The sequence below is a fragment of the Cebidichthys violaceus genome, unplaced genomic scaffold (assembly GCF_023349555.1).
Source record: "Cebidichthys violaceus isolate CVI_PGR_0920_01 unplaced genomic scaffold, fCebVio1.0.p SCAF_65, whole genome shotgun sequence".
Classification (NCBI taxonomy): domain Eukaryota; kingdom Metazoa; phylum Chordata; class Actinopteri; order Perciformes; family Stichaeidae; genus Cebidichthys; species Cebidichthys violaceus.
The window spans coordinates 587,058-605,362 of record NW_027176872.1 but is presented as its reverse complement, the minus strand read 5'-3'; the positions used below and the strand labels follow the sequence as shown (position 1 = coordinate 605,362).

The window sequence follows — 18,305 nt, the reverse complement described above, 5'->3', positions numbered from 1 at the left end:
GCTGACTTTAACACAAGAGGACAGGAAAATGTTTCTCCACCACAACCTGTGTCCTCAGCTCTCATCCAACAATCAGCAAGAATTCCAGCATATCCTACACAGTCTGATGTGTGTGATCTTGCCCATGCAGTTCAAGATAGCATAGCTATGAATCGCCTTCCAGTGCCAGAGCCATCTGTTTGTCGGCAACCCGATCCAGTTCATAGAGTGGAAGGCCTCATTCATATCACTCATAGACAAAAAGAACATCTCGTTTGCTGAAAAACTGCATTACTTGAGAAAGTATGTAGGAGGTCCAGCCCGAAAGACACTTGATGGCACACTATACAGAAATGATGATGAGGCTTATAAAGATGCATGGAACCGTCTCAACCATAGGTATGGTCAGCCGTTTGTTATACAGAGAGCATTCAGAGAAAAACTGGCAAGCTGGCCAAAGATCCAGTCTAAGGATGCAGAAGGACTCAGGACATTTGCTGACTTTCTACATGCTTGTCAGGAAGCCATGCCTCATGTTAAAGGTCTCAGCATTCTGAATGACTGTGAAGAGAACCAGAAGCTGGTCCGTAAGTTACCTGACTGGGCAGCATCACGGTGGAACCGCCAGGCCACTCGAGTTATGAGAGACACGCAGGAATTTCCAAACTTCAAGGACTTTGTCACTTTCATGGAAATGGAGGCAGAGATTGCCTGTAATCCAATAACCTCCTTTCAAGCACTACACTCATCGGAGTCACCAACAGAGAATCGCCATCTCAAAGAAAGGAACACCAAATCCAGTGTTCTCCATACAGAGACAGTTGCAGAGACTGAGAATTACATGCAGCCAAAGACAGGCTTAAGGCCCCCCTGCATGTTCTGCCAAGACAGCAAACATGGCCTGCACTATTGCCCTGAGTTTAAAGGGAAATCTCTGGATGAAAGAAGAATATATGTGAAGGACAGCAGACTATGTTATGGTTGCTTAAAGCCAGGCCATGGTGCCAAAGAATGCTGTCACCGACACTCATGTGACACCTGTAAAGGAAGACACCCAACTTGTCTGCACGACGACAACTACAGTAAAGTCAAACCAGTGTTGGTCTCTAACCAGATCATAACAGAGAGAGCAGCCACCACACTGTCACTCAATGTGGAGACTGAGGAGTCATCTACCAGCTCCTCCATGATCGTGCCAGTGTGGGTTTCTTCTATCAACAACCCAGGTATAGAAAAACTTGTCTATGCCCTGCTTGACACTCAAAGCGACACAGTTTTCATTGATCAAGAAGTTAGTTGTAGCTTAGGAACCAAGGCACATCCTGTAAGACTGAAAGTAACCACCATGATTGGAAAGGATACATTAATGCAAAGTGAGAGGGTCTCAGGTCTCAGAGTACGAGGTTACAATTCCTCAACCCTCATTGATCTACCTCCTTCCTATACCAAAGATTGCATACCAGTGAATCACACACACATTCCTACCTGTGAAACGGCAAGACAGTGGACTCATCTCTGCACACTAGCAAATGAAATTCCACCACAGTTAGAGTGTGAAGTTGGTCTTTTAATAGGCTACAATTGCTCAAGGGCACTGGCACCACGGCAGGTAATCTTAGGAGGAGATAACGAACCCTATGCAGTTCGCACGGATCTCGGGTGGAGTATTGTAGGTTGTTCGTCACCTCACGATGACTCACTAAGCATCACCATGTGCCACAGAGTTGCTGTCAAAGAACTTCCTCCAGTGACTCCATCAGATGCCATCAAGGTTCTTGAGTATGACTGTAAGGATGTCAGTAAAGACGGCAAAATGGTGTCTCAGGATGACATGCGCTTTCTGGGCATGTTAAAGGGAAGTATTCAAAGGAACAGTCGTGGCCACTATGAGATGCCATTCCCCTTCAGAGAGAGACCACATCTCCCTGACAATAAGCAACTAGCCACTGTCCGGCTCAGTCATCTTAAGAGAAAGCTCCTGAAAAATGAGAAGTACAAAGAGCATTATATGAAACCAACGGAAGAAGTCAAAATAGATTCATATAGCAACAACGGTCAGACACCAGCCAAGAAAAGGGAAAAGCAAAGTAAACAACAGAAAATGAAAACAGCCAGAAGAGGACACAGACTTATCTGGTACAACGGACACCAGACAATGATGGCATACCCCAAAAAGGAACCTGAAGGTTGGCGACATCGTCATCGAGAATGGACTGATAGAGATGGACTAGTGAGAAGAGTAAAGATTTGTTTCGGAGATCAGAGATTGGGAAAGGAAGGACCGCGTTCTGTCAAGCCATCCATCGTTGAACGTCCTGTTCAGAAGCTGATTCTACTCCTAGAGACTGGTTAACTTCACAACCTTATCCCTTACTGTATGAAGAGTTTAAATGTGGACATTTACTGAAGTTACATGTGGTATTTACTGTACATGTGGTATTTACTGAGCCTTTAGAGTTAAGGTCATTTTGAGTTTAGAAATCATTCATGCTTTTGTATTCCATTTTATTCTTAAAACCACTCGTGATTTGGTGGGAGTGTAACGGACCTCTGAGAGTGTAGGGTATTTTAATAGATTGTTATTTTTGTTGTGTCTTTTATTTTGGACATTTTATCACTGCAGTCGGTGCATTTCCTGTCGCGCTTTTATTTTGAAGGTACAAAACCGGAAGTAGGTAGTCAGAAGCGGGACAAAACGAAAAGTCGCTAAAGAGACGGAAAAAAGTAATAAAAACAAGGAAGAACGTTACGGTTTTGTTTAGTTTAGCACCTGGCCGATATGGGCACAAGGTTAGTACCTGTTCAAGTTTATTCTTTGGAAAATGTTGTTTAAGTTGCTACGGTTTTTTCTGTTTTTGTGTCAGCTCAAGCTAACCAACTGCTGTTTCCGCTCGAAGGCACCGCCTGTAAAGGACTCTGATGAGGTTCTGTTATATGTAAGGTGAATATTTCCAACAAACCCTTTTCTTTGTTACCTAAGTTAATCACTTCCTGCTAGCCTTTATTTTGTAAGTGCCCTTTCTATGTTTTGGGTCCTTTTATTTTGAAGTCCTTCTGGCGAAACCGGAAGTAGATCCAACTCGTCAGAGTATAGTAGTTTGACTTGGATTTGGATAAAAAGATTGACGGTGCAGACGAAAATATGTTATAAATATTCCTCTGCAATATTAGTTTATTAATTAACGGTTAAGCACCTAGCTGGAACGGAAACAAGGTATTGTGTGTTTGTTGTATTTCTGTTTCAATTAGATGCTAATGTTAGCTTAAGAGGGTTAGCTAAATGACTAAGCTGTAATTTTAAGCTAATGCTATATTTCGTTTTTAACATGTGCTTTTGAAATGTGTATATATATATATTAGAGAAAATGTTTAATTAATGCTCCCATGTATATTTAACTGTATTTAAGGAATGTTTAAACTCGTAAGAGCTCATTTATGTTGTATCTGTTCCGTAGCTCTTAAGGTGTTTTCTGGAGATTGGTTTAAATCAAGAAAAAAGAAATAAAGGCCTCTGGAAACATCAGTACGCTTCACCATTGTCCGGCTGGGGTCCGCTACAGTAAGAGCTTGGCCCTCACCGATCCGACAACTTGCTGCCTCCATGACGGGCCGTGACGGAGGGTCTCCACGGCTACCTGCTGCTGCTACGTCGCCACATGCTGTCCACATGGATTCATCTAGCGCCACATGTGCCCGGGTGCCAGCACGAGATCCACTTCGGCTATTCTGGTAGTGTTCTCATGGATTCGGTGCAATGGTCAAGTACGGTCACATTCAGTGACATTGCTGCCCCCCCCTTTTATTACCCACAGTCTACAGTACTGCAAATAAGGAAATAAGGTGAGCTCCACATGAACAGCCTTTAGACAGAACCAGTGAACATTTCATACAGACCTGCTCATCTACAGCAAAGGAAAGACACTGTTGTTTACATTCATATGGACTCTTATTACTTACAAACATTTTACTTCTTTGGACGCTTCCAATTACTTTGAGAATTGTGTTAACACGGTACTTACCTGAATATTTACAGTAATCTGAGCATATGCACATAAACGCAACTGTGTTACTGTCTACTGTTGATCTGATACTATAAGTTCATGCTGTTTATTGCAATGGTTTTATAAAAGGTTTCTCTATTGACTAAATAATTTAAGAAATTTAGTTTATGATGTCAGAGTCAGGTAGCGTTAAGGAGACTAAGGAACTTCCAGATTTGCAGAGTGAGCTCCTCTCACTGACAGATGTATCTGAGAGACCCTGTCTGAAAGATAATCTTCACAAAAATGATGACCAACCTGAAGGTCCTCGACGCTCTGAACGTGCACGGAAGTCTACAGAGAAAATGCTTGCGCTGCAAGGTGAAGAAGCCCAGAGAAAGGAAAAAAGGCTGCTCTCAATGTATGAGAAATGGAAGCTCAATGTACGTAAGGCAAGAGATCAGCTGAAGACGTACATGTCAGAGAGCGAGCTCTGGCCTCTCATTGAAGAGCTGAAGAAAAGTAAGGATAACATAATGAACATGTATTTCGAGATTCGAGATCTCGCTACACCTTCCACTGACGTGAGAAGACGAGTAGACGTATGTGAATCAGTTACCACGGAAATTGTCAGTATCGCCTATAGTAGAGCAATTGACGAAGAAGGTGAGTTTAATGAGAACCAGGAGAGACGCCGCCTTCATGATCTGCTCCACCGTGAATGTGCAAAGTCTGTCTACGGATCTGCTGTTTCTTCTATAAGTCACAGCAAATCTGAGCACCACTCCATAACTTCGTCCACGGCAGTTAAGCGTGTGGATGCAGCTGCTGAACTTGCAGTGAAGGAAGCAAATTATAAGATGATGGTAGCAGAAGAAAGGCAAAGGGAAGTGATCCGTGAGTTAGAGGAACAGCAACGGAAGGCTCTAGAGGCACAAAAACGGGAGTTGGAGCGATTGCAGGCAGAAAAGGAAGTGCGGGCGGCTCAAGCCAAACTTAAGGTGTACGATGAAGAGATGGAACGTGAAGCCGCTGACTGCCTTAACAGCGAAAGGAACAAGGACTCAAAGAATGAGCCTGTAACCACAGTCCCTCATTCACATGCTGCAACACCCTCTCATCCAGACATTTCCTCTCTTGCTCAGGTCTTTCAAGACAGCATAGTCTTAAATAGGCTCCCTCTTCCAGAGCCATCCATCTTCAGTGGTGATGCAATACAATTCATTGAATGGAAAGCAGCATTTACCTCACTCATCGACCAAAGGGCTATTGCTCCAGCTGAAAAACTCTACTATCTGAAGAAATACGTTGGTGGTCCAGCACGTCAGGTGCTAGATGGCACTTTCTTCCGAAACGATGATGAGGCCTATCAGGATGCCTGGAACAAGCTAAATCGTCGCTTTGGCCAGCCATTCACCATTCAGAGAGCATTCAGAGAGAAGCTCACCAATTGGCCAAGGATTCAAGCTAAGGATGCTCAAGGACTCAGAAGCTTCTCAGATTTTCTGAGTGCCTGTCAGGATGCCATGCCTCATGTCAAGGGTCTCGACATATTAAATGACTGTGAGGAAAACCAGAAGCTCACCCGTAAACTACCAGACTAGGCAGCTTCAAGCTGGAACCGACAAGTCACACATAGCCTAAATGAGAAACAAGAATTTCCAAGTTTCAAGGACTTTGCAATGTTTGTGTCAACTGAAGCAGAGATTGCTTGCAATCCAATTACATCTTTCCATGCTCTTCATTCATCAGACTCTAACACTGAAAAGAGAAATCTCATCGACACAAAGAGAGACAGGGCCAGTGTTCTCACCACTCACACAACTACAGACAGTTCAAACCAAAGGTCAGATCAGAGACAGGTTAAGGCGCCCTGTATTCTCTGTCAGGATAATGGACACCAGCTACATGCATGTCCCAAATTCATGGAGATGCTGTTGGCAGAGCGACGGAACTACGTAAGGGAGAAGAAACTTTGCTATGGATGCCTAAAATCTGGCCACAGTGCAAAAGACTGTCGTCACCGTCACTTATGTGACAACTGCAAAGAAAAGCATCTGACAGTCCTCCATGACTACAACTATGGAAAGGAAAGGTCTTCATCAGAAACGGGGACAAATCAAGGTGCCACTGCAACATCACTCAGTGTAGCAGGTGAAGGCTCATCCTACACATCAATGGTAATGCCTGTGTGGGTGTCATCTAAACACAACCCTTCGGTTGAGAAGCTTGTCTACGCTCTACTCGACACTCAAAGCGATACCACATTCATCGACCAAGAAGTGAGTGACAGTTTAGTTGCTGACAAGTATCCAGTGAAGTTGAAGTTGACCACCATGACTGGAAAGAACACGGTGCTCCCAAGTGAGTGTGTTTCTGGCCTTTGTGTAAGAGGATACAGTTCATCCATTCATGTTGAACTTCCAGTTGCCTACACAAAAGACTGCATACCTATAAACCGTCTGCACATTCCCACTTGTGAGAAGGCTAAACAATGGAGCCACCTCAGAGAAATAGCTGACAAAATCCAACCGCTAAAGGACTGTGAAGTAGGACTTCTGATAGGCTACAACTGTTCCAGAGCAATGGTACCAAGACAAGTAATTCTAGGAGGAGATGAGGAACCCTATGCTGTACGGACAGATCTAGGATGGTCTATTGTGGGGCGCTCCTCTCAAAGCCATGATTCGCTGAGCACAAGTGGCTTGTGTCACAGAATCACAGTTAGATAGATAGAGCTACCTCTGGTAACACCTGCAGATGCTATTCGAATTCTAGAATCTGACTTCAAGGATGGCAGTGAAGACTGTAAAACAGTGTCACAAGACGACATCACCTTTCTCAACAAGCTAGATGAGAGCATACGGAAAAATACACATGGCCACTACGAAATGCCTCTGCCTTTCAAAAGCAGACCCAGCTTACCTGATAACAAAGATTCAGCCATGATACGCCTCAACCACCTGAAAAGGAAATTGCAACGGAATGAAGGGTATAAGGAGCGGTATGTCAAATTCATGGAAGAGGTCATCGAAAGAGGAGACGCAGAGCAGATCGCAGATGGTGGGAGTGAAGGTGAGAGATGGTACATTCCACATCACAACGTTTATCATGCAAGAAAGCTAGATAAACTTTGCGTAGTGTTCAATTGCTCTGCCAGGTACAAAGGAACCAGCTTCAACGACCACCTCCTCTCTGGGCCTGACATGTTGAACAACTTGAGTGGAGTTCTCATTCACTTTCGACGGCACCCTGTTGCACTGATGAGTGAGATTGAAAAAATGTTCCATCAATTTCATGTGGATGAGGCTGATCGCAACTATCTGCGCTTTCTCTGGTGGAATCAAGGAGTCTTGAACTCACCACCCAGCGAATTCAGGATGAAGGTGCATCTGTTTGGTGCGGCCTCCTCCCCTGGATGCGCAAACTATGGATTGAAGCATCTAGCTAAGGAAAATGTAGTAGAAGAATGTCAGTAGAGAAACCTCTACTGACAAAGACGGACTAGTGAGGAGAGTTAAGGTTCGCCTCGGTGACAAGAAGCTTGGGGAAAGGGGAGAGCGTCTTCACAAGATATCTGAGGTCGAGCGACCAGTCCAGAAGCTAGTCCTGCTGCTGGAAAATGATTAAAGCTGCTCACTCTAATATGGTTCAAAATACTTTCTCTAAAAGGGTTGTGAGCTCACTTAGTTTATGAAGGTTTTTTACTTTCTTATTTGTATATGGAAGGTCATTTTCAGTTAAAAATCATTCGTGCCTAATGTAAATTGTATACAGTTACATTATTTACTCATGATTGGTGGGAGTGTAAAGGACTCTTATGAGGTTCTGTTATATGTAAGGTGAATATTTCCAACAAACCTTTTTCTTTGTTACCTAAGTTAATCACTTCCTGCTAGCCTTTATTTTGTAAGTGCCCTTTCTATGTTTTGGGTCCTTTTATTTTGAAGTCCTTCTGGCGAAACCGGAAGTAGATCCAACTCGTCAGAGTATAGTAGTTTGACTTGGATTTAGATAAAAAGATTGACGGTGCAGACGAAAATATGTTATAAATATTCCTCTGCAATATTAGTTTATTAATTAACGGTTAAACAAGGTATTGTGTGTTTGTTGTATTTCTGTTTCAATTAGATGCTAATGTTAGCTTAAGAGGGTTAGCTAAATGACTAAGCTGTCATTTTAAGCTAATGCTATATTTCGTTTTTAACATGTGCTTTTGAAATGTGTATATATATATTAGAGAAAATGTTTAATCAATGATCCCATGTATATTTAACTGTATTTAAGGAATGTTTAAACTCGTTAGAGCTCATTTATGTTGTATCTGTTCCGTAGCTCTTACGGTGTTTTCTGGAGATTGGTTTAAATCAAGAAAAAAGAAATAAAGGCTTCTGGAAACATCAGTACGCTTCACCATTGTCCGGCTGGGGTCCGCTACACCGCCATGTGGTCAAATGTAGCATGTTAGAGGAAGGATAGGGAAGATACTAAACAGTGTTCAAAAACGTTTGTCTTTACTTATTTTTCTTCATACGGTGTGTTCATTAAAGACTTATGGACCATCAGTTCAAGACTCCAGACCATTATTCAGCCGGGGATGCTACAGCGTCTACGGTGTAGATAGAACTGAATTGTAAGTCGCTTTGGATAAAAGCGTCTGCTAAAATGACTATAATGTAAAAAGCTTCATAGGAATGATGTCATATTGGATCAGTGGATCCTAAACTGCCAAGAAAGAGAGGCATTCCTCTCTTCCATGATTCATGGAAAAACATCTTTCTGCGCATAACAAACTGACCTGGACTGACTCCTCGACTGCTGCCTTTAATGACATAAAGAACACATTACTGTCAGCTCTGACACTTGGACTACCTAAACTTGACACACCGTTCACACAACAAGAGACGGTTAGATGACATCAGTTTTGACTCAGGAACATGGGGAAAAACAAAGAACTGATTTATATTTCTCTACTTGACTAGACCCTGCAGCAGCTGGCCTTCCCCTGTGTCTGCATGCTGTTGCACGAGATATTGTTGGTTATGGTGAGCTCATGGTTCCTTTCTGCTGTTTCACACATTAGATTAGATTAATACATTAGATTTGCCTAACATTACTGTGGAACGATGTATTATCCATCATTTTTTTAATGTTTAGCTCTATTAATCTTGAATACAGTGTACTGAAAAATGGGAAAATTATCTAACAAGTCTGAATACAAGACTCCAGATTTGGTTCCTTCACTCAAAGAATTGGTTAAGATGTTATCAATCAAATTCACTGAATTTTCTGTAACTCACGTTGCTTTATAAATAAGAGGAAAAAGTAACTAGAGTAAAGACAACATTTTGAATTCATAGTCACCATGAATAAACAGATACTCCACCTCCAGATCCATTCTCTCTTGCATGGTGAACTGAATTGTATTTTGGTATTTTAAAGATTCCTCTTTAAACATGGCTTGGTGTATGTAAACATGGCTGCATGGCTCACTGAGTCCTCAGTGAGCCATGTTTCTGATAGGGCAATAAATGCAAATTCATGCTTAAGTAAAGACAAATAATGAATTAATTTGTCATAGTTGCTAGGAAGTTCCTTATATTCAGATGAAAAGTAAAGAATGTATTCCCTAAAACCGTCTGTGTTATGAAATGTGATGCTCACACTAACGCTTCTGATCCCATTTCAACAGGAAATGCTGCAGCTGATGCTACGACTAAGCAAGCGTTTTTTTTAGGTTACTCTTTTTAGCTCACAACACTTATGCTAGGTGTGCCTACAGAAATATACCTCACTAATGATATTCAATTATTGCAGACATTGGCTACCCCTGCAGTGCAAAAGTGTTGGGTCTAATCTGGTACAGTTTGCAAAAAAATTATGTATAGAACGGCCCAGACAATCACCACATGCTGCTCTCTTCCAGTAGTAAGCTAAATTAGCTCACAACAGAGATAACTTGGTACAGGAAAAATATGTAGTTTTTAGTATATGTGTTATCCACATTTTGTACAGAATTAAATATTAGTAACGTGGTGAAAAAAACACAACCATTGTCTAAAAGACTGCCAAAATCCCAGTCTTCTAACACGGTGATAAGAGATAGAAGGAGATTGAATCTTATACTTTTACTTTGTAACTGTCCCATGCAGGTTATAATCTGGTCATCAAAATCTTGATGGATCATCAAATCAAATAAAAACACCACTTAAATACAATTAGTATAAATATTTTAGAACATCTTACACCTCTTTATACTAAATCTAAATCTTTGCACTACTGTTTATTTTAGCTTAGTTAATGATACCATACTATTTCATTGTATATGTAAATGACTCTTAAGAGGTTCTGTTCGTTTAAGGTGAATATTTTCTACAAACCTTTGCTTTTGTTACCTAAGTTAATCACTTCCTGCTAGCTTTTATTTTGTAAGTGCCCTTTTTATGTTTTGGGTCCTTTATTTTGAAGTCCTTCTGGCGAAATCGGAAGCAGATCCAACTGCTCGTCAAAGTATAGTAGCATGACTTCAGATTTGGATAATTAAAGATAATTGAAGGTGCTGACGAAAAGAAAAATGTTACAAAATATTCTTCTGAAATAAGTTTATTAATTAACGGTTAAGCACCTAGCTGGAACGGGAACAAGGTATTGTGTGTTTATTGTGTGTTTAATGTATTTCTGTTTCAACTAGATGCTAATGTTAGCTTAGCAGGAATAGCTAAATGACTAAGCTGTAATTCAGTAAATTTAAGTAAATTTCTTTCCCTGCCAATGTTAACCAAATTAACTAGTGAAATATCCAGATGATGGTACGTGTCAATCCTTTTGTTAGACTGTCCTTTAGTGCGAGCCATCAACAAATCAGTGTCCCATCAACTCTTCCTGTATTCCCCTGAGCACTCTGTTCTAACGACTGTGCAATTAGACACTTTTCCCAACTATGATACAGACTCATCCCTGACAGACTTTAGCGACATGACGAGGCGAGGGTGTAAAGAGTTTGTTTCCTCTACAGGCTTGGTGTTTTCACTACACAAAAATAGCCCATCAACACTTTCCTACGCTAGGGGGTTAATGATGTCCTTAACTAAAATCGTTATGAAATATTATTGACTTATTTTCTCACTTCTAGCGGGGAATATATACTATTGTAGTGATCTAATGTAATGATCAAGGGGAGGAATGTAATGGTAATTTTTTACGTAGTATATATTTCTACTCAGTATATTGTATTCATGCATAAGTAATTTTGCTCTGAACTTTGTTGAACGTCACCGTGTCTCTGTTGTGCGAAAGAAGGATTCTCCCTCTCTGTTCACATAGATAACTAACTGTGTTGTATGAGAATATTCCATGCCAAGGTCTTTGGGCTGCTTGTTTTGGTTGCTGGCCGTTTGTTTTTCATTGTTTTTCCCATCAGTCTGAGACCAAAAGTCTGAGACCGAAATGTCTGTAACATTGGCCATCGGCCCCCACCTTTGCTCATTTTGTATAAAGAAAGCATGTTAATTTTTTTCTTGGATCTTCCTCACTGAGACTGTACGCATTCTGTTGTGATGATTGAACGCAGAGAATAAATACTTAAAAGACAACCTGGTTTTTGGTATTATGTATTTCAGCATTAAAAGACTCACGCAAAGCGGGTATAGGAATATTTTCCACCACATCCGCCAAACAGTGCTGGAGAAACGCAGCTTTTTTACGTGAAATAGTTCTGGATCATGGCAGGCTGATGGAGACTACTGATGAAAGGAATAGTGCCTTCATTTCAGCACAAAAACACACACCAGATGAAATTATTTTTATAGTCAAAAACACAGATACAAAATGTAGTAAAGTTCATATAGTGGAATCTCATTTAATCTGAGAAACATTTGATTTTCATGAGTTGTATTTAATCATCGTCGGGGATAAGGGAGGACTTACCTTGAGGTCATCATCACTGACATGGGAATTTGTGTATTTGGTTGTCGGACTGCACCCTTTGTGGGTTTTGATTGCTTATTTATCTAACATTTTATCTTTGGTAATTTGATGCAGACATGAAGCTTTGTATGGTTATGAAGAAAAAGTTATGATTTGGGCTGTTTTTTGTGGAATTGGGCTGGAACACTGTTACCGGGTACTTTACAAAAGAAGGATTGAGCCTCATGGATGGAGTTCTTTAGAAAAGACACTTTCTCTTTGACATGACAGCTAACAGCCAGAAAGAGGAGCAAGCATCATAGCAACAGCCTTGAGAGTGACACATTGACTGGGTGCATTGTTTTCTGTATTTACATTTGATTAGGTAATAATGAGTGCGACAGAACACTCATTATTACTCATTTGTGTTATTCTTGTTTTTATTAAATATGTCCTTGTTAATATGTGATTAAAAAACATTTTGATGTCCATCTTAATAAAGAATATTAAATTTAACTTTCAATTTCAATTTTCAATTATTTCAAACATTTAACAACAGCAGTGTGAACCCTATAACTGTATTACAGTGATTCAAATTAAGACAACTTTATTGCTAACAGAACATTCCGTTTTCTCTAGTAATTACCTTGTTACAGTAGAGGGTCGAAAGAAACATCTGTTAGTATCGTGCCAACTCCTGACAGTTTAACCTGACTTGCTGCTACAGTACAAAACTCTGACACCGCCAACTTCAGGATGTGTTTAACTATTAGATAATAGATATTAGATAATCTGTCAAAAGATCATGACTATGTCACATGAAACAAACGCAACAAAAAAAACAACCACATGACTACATTTGGCTAGGTGTGGGTTTGACAAGACAATCCCACCGTGACGCCTCCTTTTTTTGTGCAGCTGTTAGAACAGGGCAATTATACCTTATCATCCATGTAATACTGACACTGTTGCCAGCCCACACTATTATACATGTAACATAACTAGGGGATTAGCTAATGACCCAGTGTACACAAGCAGTGGCCTTACCCATCTCCACCTTTAGTACATGTTAGTTTTACAGGCAGTCGACTCACTCCATGCGTGAAGATAATATCGAGCAAAAACAACAACAAACATAAAGGAAACCGCTTTTTGAAACAAGAGAGAGGATGACAGAAGGAATGCAGGCAGGGCCAGAGATTCACAGGGGGACATTTTGGTGTTAGTCGGGTGAAATGACATGTCTGTTGCCGTAGTGATTCATTTAATGAGGTATGTGATCGACAGAAAAGTTAGGAAACTGAGCCCCGAATCTTGAATACAAAGTGCGCCGCCAGTGAAAATGCTTTCAGAGAAGACATTATCCTGTTCCTGGGATAAAATACTCATCTCATCTCATCTTCAACCGCTTATCCGGGATCGGGTCGCGGGGGCAACAGCTCCAGCAGGGGACCCCAAACTTCCCTTTCCCGGGCCACATCAGCCAGCTCTGACTGGGGGATCCCGAGGTGCTCCCAGGCCAGTTTGGAGATATAGTCCCTCCACCTGGTCCTGGGCCTCCCTCGGGGTCTCCTCCCAGCTGGTCGTGCCTGGAACACCTCCCTAGGGAGGCGCCCAGGTGGCATCCTCACCAGATGCCCCGAACCACCTCAACTGGCTCCTTTCCACGCAAAGGAGCAGCGGCTCTACTCCGAGTCCCTCACGGATGACCGAACTTCTCACCCTATCTCTAAGGGAGATGCTAGCCACCCTCCTGAGGAAACCCATTTCGGCAGCTTGTACCCGCGATCTAATTCTTTCGGTCATGACTAAAATATTTGAGTCATTTCATTTTCTCAATGTCATTTAAGGTGAGTTATCTACAATATGTGACGATACATTCCCTTAAGCAGAGCAAAGGCCTAGTCCAAAAGCAGAGAGGTCGAAGCCTAGAGTGCAATAACAGACATAAGAAATACAACAAGGTCAATTCCTGTGTTAGCGGTCAAGTACGGTTACTTTTGCATCCTTTTATCATATCATATAATGCAGACTAATAAAGAAGTGATTATTTTGACTTTTGTGTCTTTAAGATACGCTTTAAAAAAGAGTTTGAGTCAGCTTGAAATAGAAATTCTATGTCATTGTATAACTGATGTGTATGTTATAAAATAAGCACTGCAAGTCAACAAGAGAGGACAGAGGATGGGAGGATTTGAGGACGAGGGATTAGCGTGACAGCTTGACAATTTGAAGACATGACTTTTGTTGTCTGAGTGACACGATCAAACTCATCACATCTGACCTTGGCTGCTCCCAAGCTCGCCGTTATTCCAATAACCAGCCCACACAACAAACACAGGCACACCAATATTCAATATGCTTTTCTTTCAAGCAGAACTGAACGGTGGCGTGTGATTGTTTCTCTCTATATGTCACTATCTCTGCCCCACACTCCCACTTAGTATATAAATGTCCCTCCATCCTTCCCAGGGAAACACTCTCAAGGGCTGCTGCAGGTACAGTATGGATGCCTCTGGTGATAATAGTGGTGGTTGGGGTATTTCAACAGGGGATTACAGTATGACATTGGAATTTGGTGCATTTACTGAGAATCTTTAGGTTTATGAAGTAAATGTTTATAGTATATGAAGTAATAAGAGTCCCCAGAAACTATGATTGTGGGTGATAAAATTCAGTTCATCGCTTTGCTATCTATCTACTACAGGTAGTTTCTCAACAAACAAAAAGAAATGGTTGTTAAGCTTTGATGTTTTTAAGGTTCAAAGCTTTGTCCTAAAAGCATGGAAACGATTATTATTTCTCCATTATTTTGACTACACAGTGCAGTTTTTGTTAGTACTTTTTTGGGTGACATCACTTCACGCTTCATGAATTGAATTTAAAGCTGCAGGGCAATTCAGTTCAATTCATTTTTCTTAAATTAAGTACTTTATTTTAAGATGCACATTTTTCAAACCTTTCTTTTATGTGATTTAATCCTCTTAACCTTATTTTACTTGAAATGAGAGAAGAACATTAATTTATTATTAGATTATGTATTATTTATAATTCATCCAGTTCAATTTGAAAACTGACAATAAATATTGTTGAGATATTATTCAATTGAACTTTCTTTATTTGATTTGACAGTCAGTTGTTGACAGACGTTAATTCAGGTCCAGAACATCACAGTAATGTCTAACTTGCGCTATGATTTAGTATATATGAATAGTTGTATTAACATCTGTATGGAGTCAACAACTGACTGTCAAATCAAATAAAGAATGTTCAATTGGCTAATATCTCAACAATATTTATTGTCAGTTTTCAAATTGAACTGGATGAATTATAGATAATACATAATCTAATAATAAATTAATGTTTTTCTCTCATTTCAAGTAAAATAAGGGATGCATTTAAGATTAAATCACATTAAAGAAAGGTTTGAAAAATGTGCATCTTAAAATAAAGTAATTAATTTAAGAAAAATTAATTGAACTGAATTGACCTGCAGCTTTAAATTCAATTCATGAAGCGTGAAGTGAAATCTACGATATTATATTTTTCTCATTTTCTAAAAAGAGAAATTTGTGTGCAGAGACTTTATCTGTGGTTATTGAAACCACTGTTTCAGCTCTGTTCCTCTCTCTGTTAACATCATTGTTAGGAAGTGAATGAATGTATTAGGATTCTGATCATATTGGGCTCTTAGATTTATTTTCTGTTCCTTCATTTCAGATGTGAAAATATGTATGCTTTGTCTTGTAGTGGCGTTTCACATTACAGCTTTTAATAATCGCCACGGCCTCTGAACATATAAGACATCCTGTTTTGAACTGGCCGTTGGAAGAATGAACTTAGAAGAGTCTGTCCATTTTTGGTTAAGGACTGTGGTCAATCTGTCCACATTTCTCTTTTTGGAGAACGTCATGAGAAATTACTTCTGACTCACATACTATTCTCCAACTACTTGGTCTCTCGCCCCGTCTCCTTGTGTGTGTAAATCTCACTCGAGTCAGGAAACTTATCGGAATACACATATTTGATCATGTGATGTGATTTACAATGCATTTAATTGGGCGGTTTGTTTCCTGGACCACTGAACGAGTACCGTAAAAGCTAGAAAATCCAGTTAAAATAGAAGCGCTCCGTCAAAATGTAATAATTTTCAATTTTCTATCGGTTGTAGGTCCAGGTCCAGATGCTACGGTGTCTGGGTCGGACTCAGACCGCGGTCTGCCTATTAGTGACCCCTGTTGTAGACCCTTTTGTCTGCTTCTCTCTCCGAATGAAACTTCTTCAGTGCGTGCAGTTAGTGACAGTGTGGGCTCAATGGTAGCTTTGACAGCATGTTGAAAGTAGATGCTAACATCAATCTGATTCTTCTAGCGTGATATTGAAATGCTTCTGGACCATGTTTACAGTAGTCCATTACAGCAGTCTAGGGACCTGCTTTATGCAAAATAAATTTAATTGAATTATATCTATCTGCCTCTATTAGCATACTCAGTGCTTGAGTCCTCATTATGTAATATTATGTATTTTGGTTTAAAACATTTTACCATTGTATATGTCTCTCTTTCTCCATCAGCTATGGAAATAAAGCCTCTCTCGGTGTGTTTGGCTGTCTGTGCGGCACTCTTGGCAGGTATTACAGTAGGGAGGCTGGCAATATTAAGGCTCGCTCTTTAGTCATGCATTACTTAATTAATGCAAAATCTCTTCTCTTCTCTCTTCTCCAGTATGTCATGGTTGTTCTACAGGAAAGGAGTTCATCACCACATTTCTTCCTAACTTCCAGGAGACTCATCAAAAAGATCACAAGCTCCACGTGGTTCTGACTGCTCAGGGCTCTGAAGCCAATGTTCACATACAGGTTAGAACTATGTTAATTCAAGGAAGGGCAAGAAGAGCCAGTCTGTTTTAATGTGACTCATGAATGTTTAACCAATCCAGACCTATTGATCTGCAGGTAGCTTCATTGAAGTTCGACAAACAGCTGACACTCTCTGCAGGTGAAAGCCACTGGGTTTCTCTACCATCTGGAGCCGAGCTGCAGAAGCAATTTGTCACTGCCAACTCAGCGGTTCGAATCTCATCTAGTGCTGCGATCTCTGTGGTCTCTTTCAATCGTCGCTTTGCCACTGGAGATGGCACGGTGGTTTCCCCACTCGAAGAGCTGGGTACTGACTACATTGTGTTCACACCCAATGCCAAGGGGTGCATGGACAGTCTATTTGCTGTCGTTAATGGCAATAACCAGAACCGGATCACCATCACACCTAATGCCAATGCTAGGCTAAGAGGCAGGATTATTTGGCGTCGTGGGAAGGCGGTGACCATTAACCTGGCACCCTACGCATCCTACCTTGTACGAGGTAGGACAACTTTGACAGGCATGCGGATCCGGTCCGAGCAGCCTGTAGCTGTCTTAGCAGGCCACCAGTGTCTGACGATGGGTTCGAAGTGCGAACATGTGTATGAACAGCTCCCCGCTGTGGCAAACCTGGGTAAAGAATACATGGTACCCACGACCAGCAGCTGTAAGGCCACCAACTTGGCAATGATAGTAGCGGTTGAAGACAAAACCGAGTTGACACTGCCCAGTGCCCGATGCTCAAGGAAACAGTTGAGTTCAATATTAATCATTGTAATATACTGTTGAAGCTACAGCCAAGGCTATTATTGACTGTCTTTCTGTCCACCTTTTCATCCAACACTGTCTCCTAAAAAATTACGTTCCCATACAAAACGAATGGAAACGTATATTTGATATGTCAAATAGACACAGAATTCAGAAGAACATACCTGTCCCTTAAAACACAATTGCTTGTAGGCCTATGTGTTGCCAAAATGGTGACGGTTTTTAGCTTTCGTTTTGTCTGTTTGGTCTGTGTATCATGCTATCATTCAATTATTTCATTCAATCTAAACTAAAAACGGGTCAGAATCCTTTTTGGGGGTTTGGTTGGCTTTAAAAAAAGAAAAATTACAGCGTCTTTTCTTGTATTGTCTTTTCATGGGTGGATGGAGTCTCTCAGTTCTCATGAAGATGGTTCAGTTGTTAATCACTTCATCTTAAAATTGTCTGTGGTTTGGTAAGCACATATTTGAGCACCTATTATCACAGGATCAAAATGCCATAGTTGGGTCAACTCCATGACAACTGAGCAAACTTCATCCACTGATGAAGGTCACAGCAAAATTTCCAGTAAGTGGACCTTTAATGTTTGTCAAACAAATGACCCTTCCTTAAGTCCTGTCCCTTGAAAGCATACTGGCCAATCATAGTGTACCATTACAGAGCCTGATTAAGTGTTGCAAAATATATATATATATAATTTATTTATTTATTATTATTATTTTTTTAAATATAGAATCAACTCAGGCCAGGCCATCGGGAGTTCTCCCACTGCTCCCGATGGACATTCTGGCCCTGTCAGTGAGTGCAGTTAGTGA

The 18,305-nt window shown here is 40.7% G+C and overlaps 1 protein-coding gene across 1 annotated transcript in view; it reads left to right on the top strand.

The window, feature by feature from the left end:
- Positions 1 to 16,440: 16,440 nt before the first annotated feature.
- Positions 16,441 to 18,305, top strand: part of LOC137890496 (IgGFc-binding protein-like) — a 35,554-nt gene continuing 33,689 nt past the window's right edge. Inside the window, exons 1-3 of the mRNA XM_068734598.1 lie at positions 16,441 to 16,494; positions 16,589 to 16,722; positions 16,819 to 17,474. Coding sequence (XP_068590699.1) covers positions 17,071 to 17,474 — 404 coding nt within the window. The 5' untranslated portion in view covers positions 16,441 to 16,494; positions 16,589 to 16,722; positions 16,819 to 17,070. The remainder of the gene's footprint in view (positions 16,495 to 16,588; positions 16,723 to 16,818; positions 17,475 to 18,305) is intronic.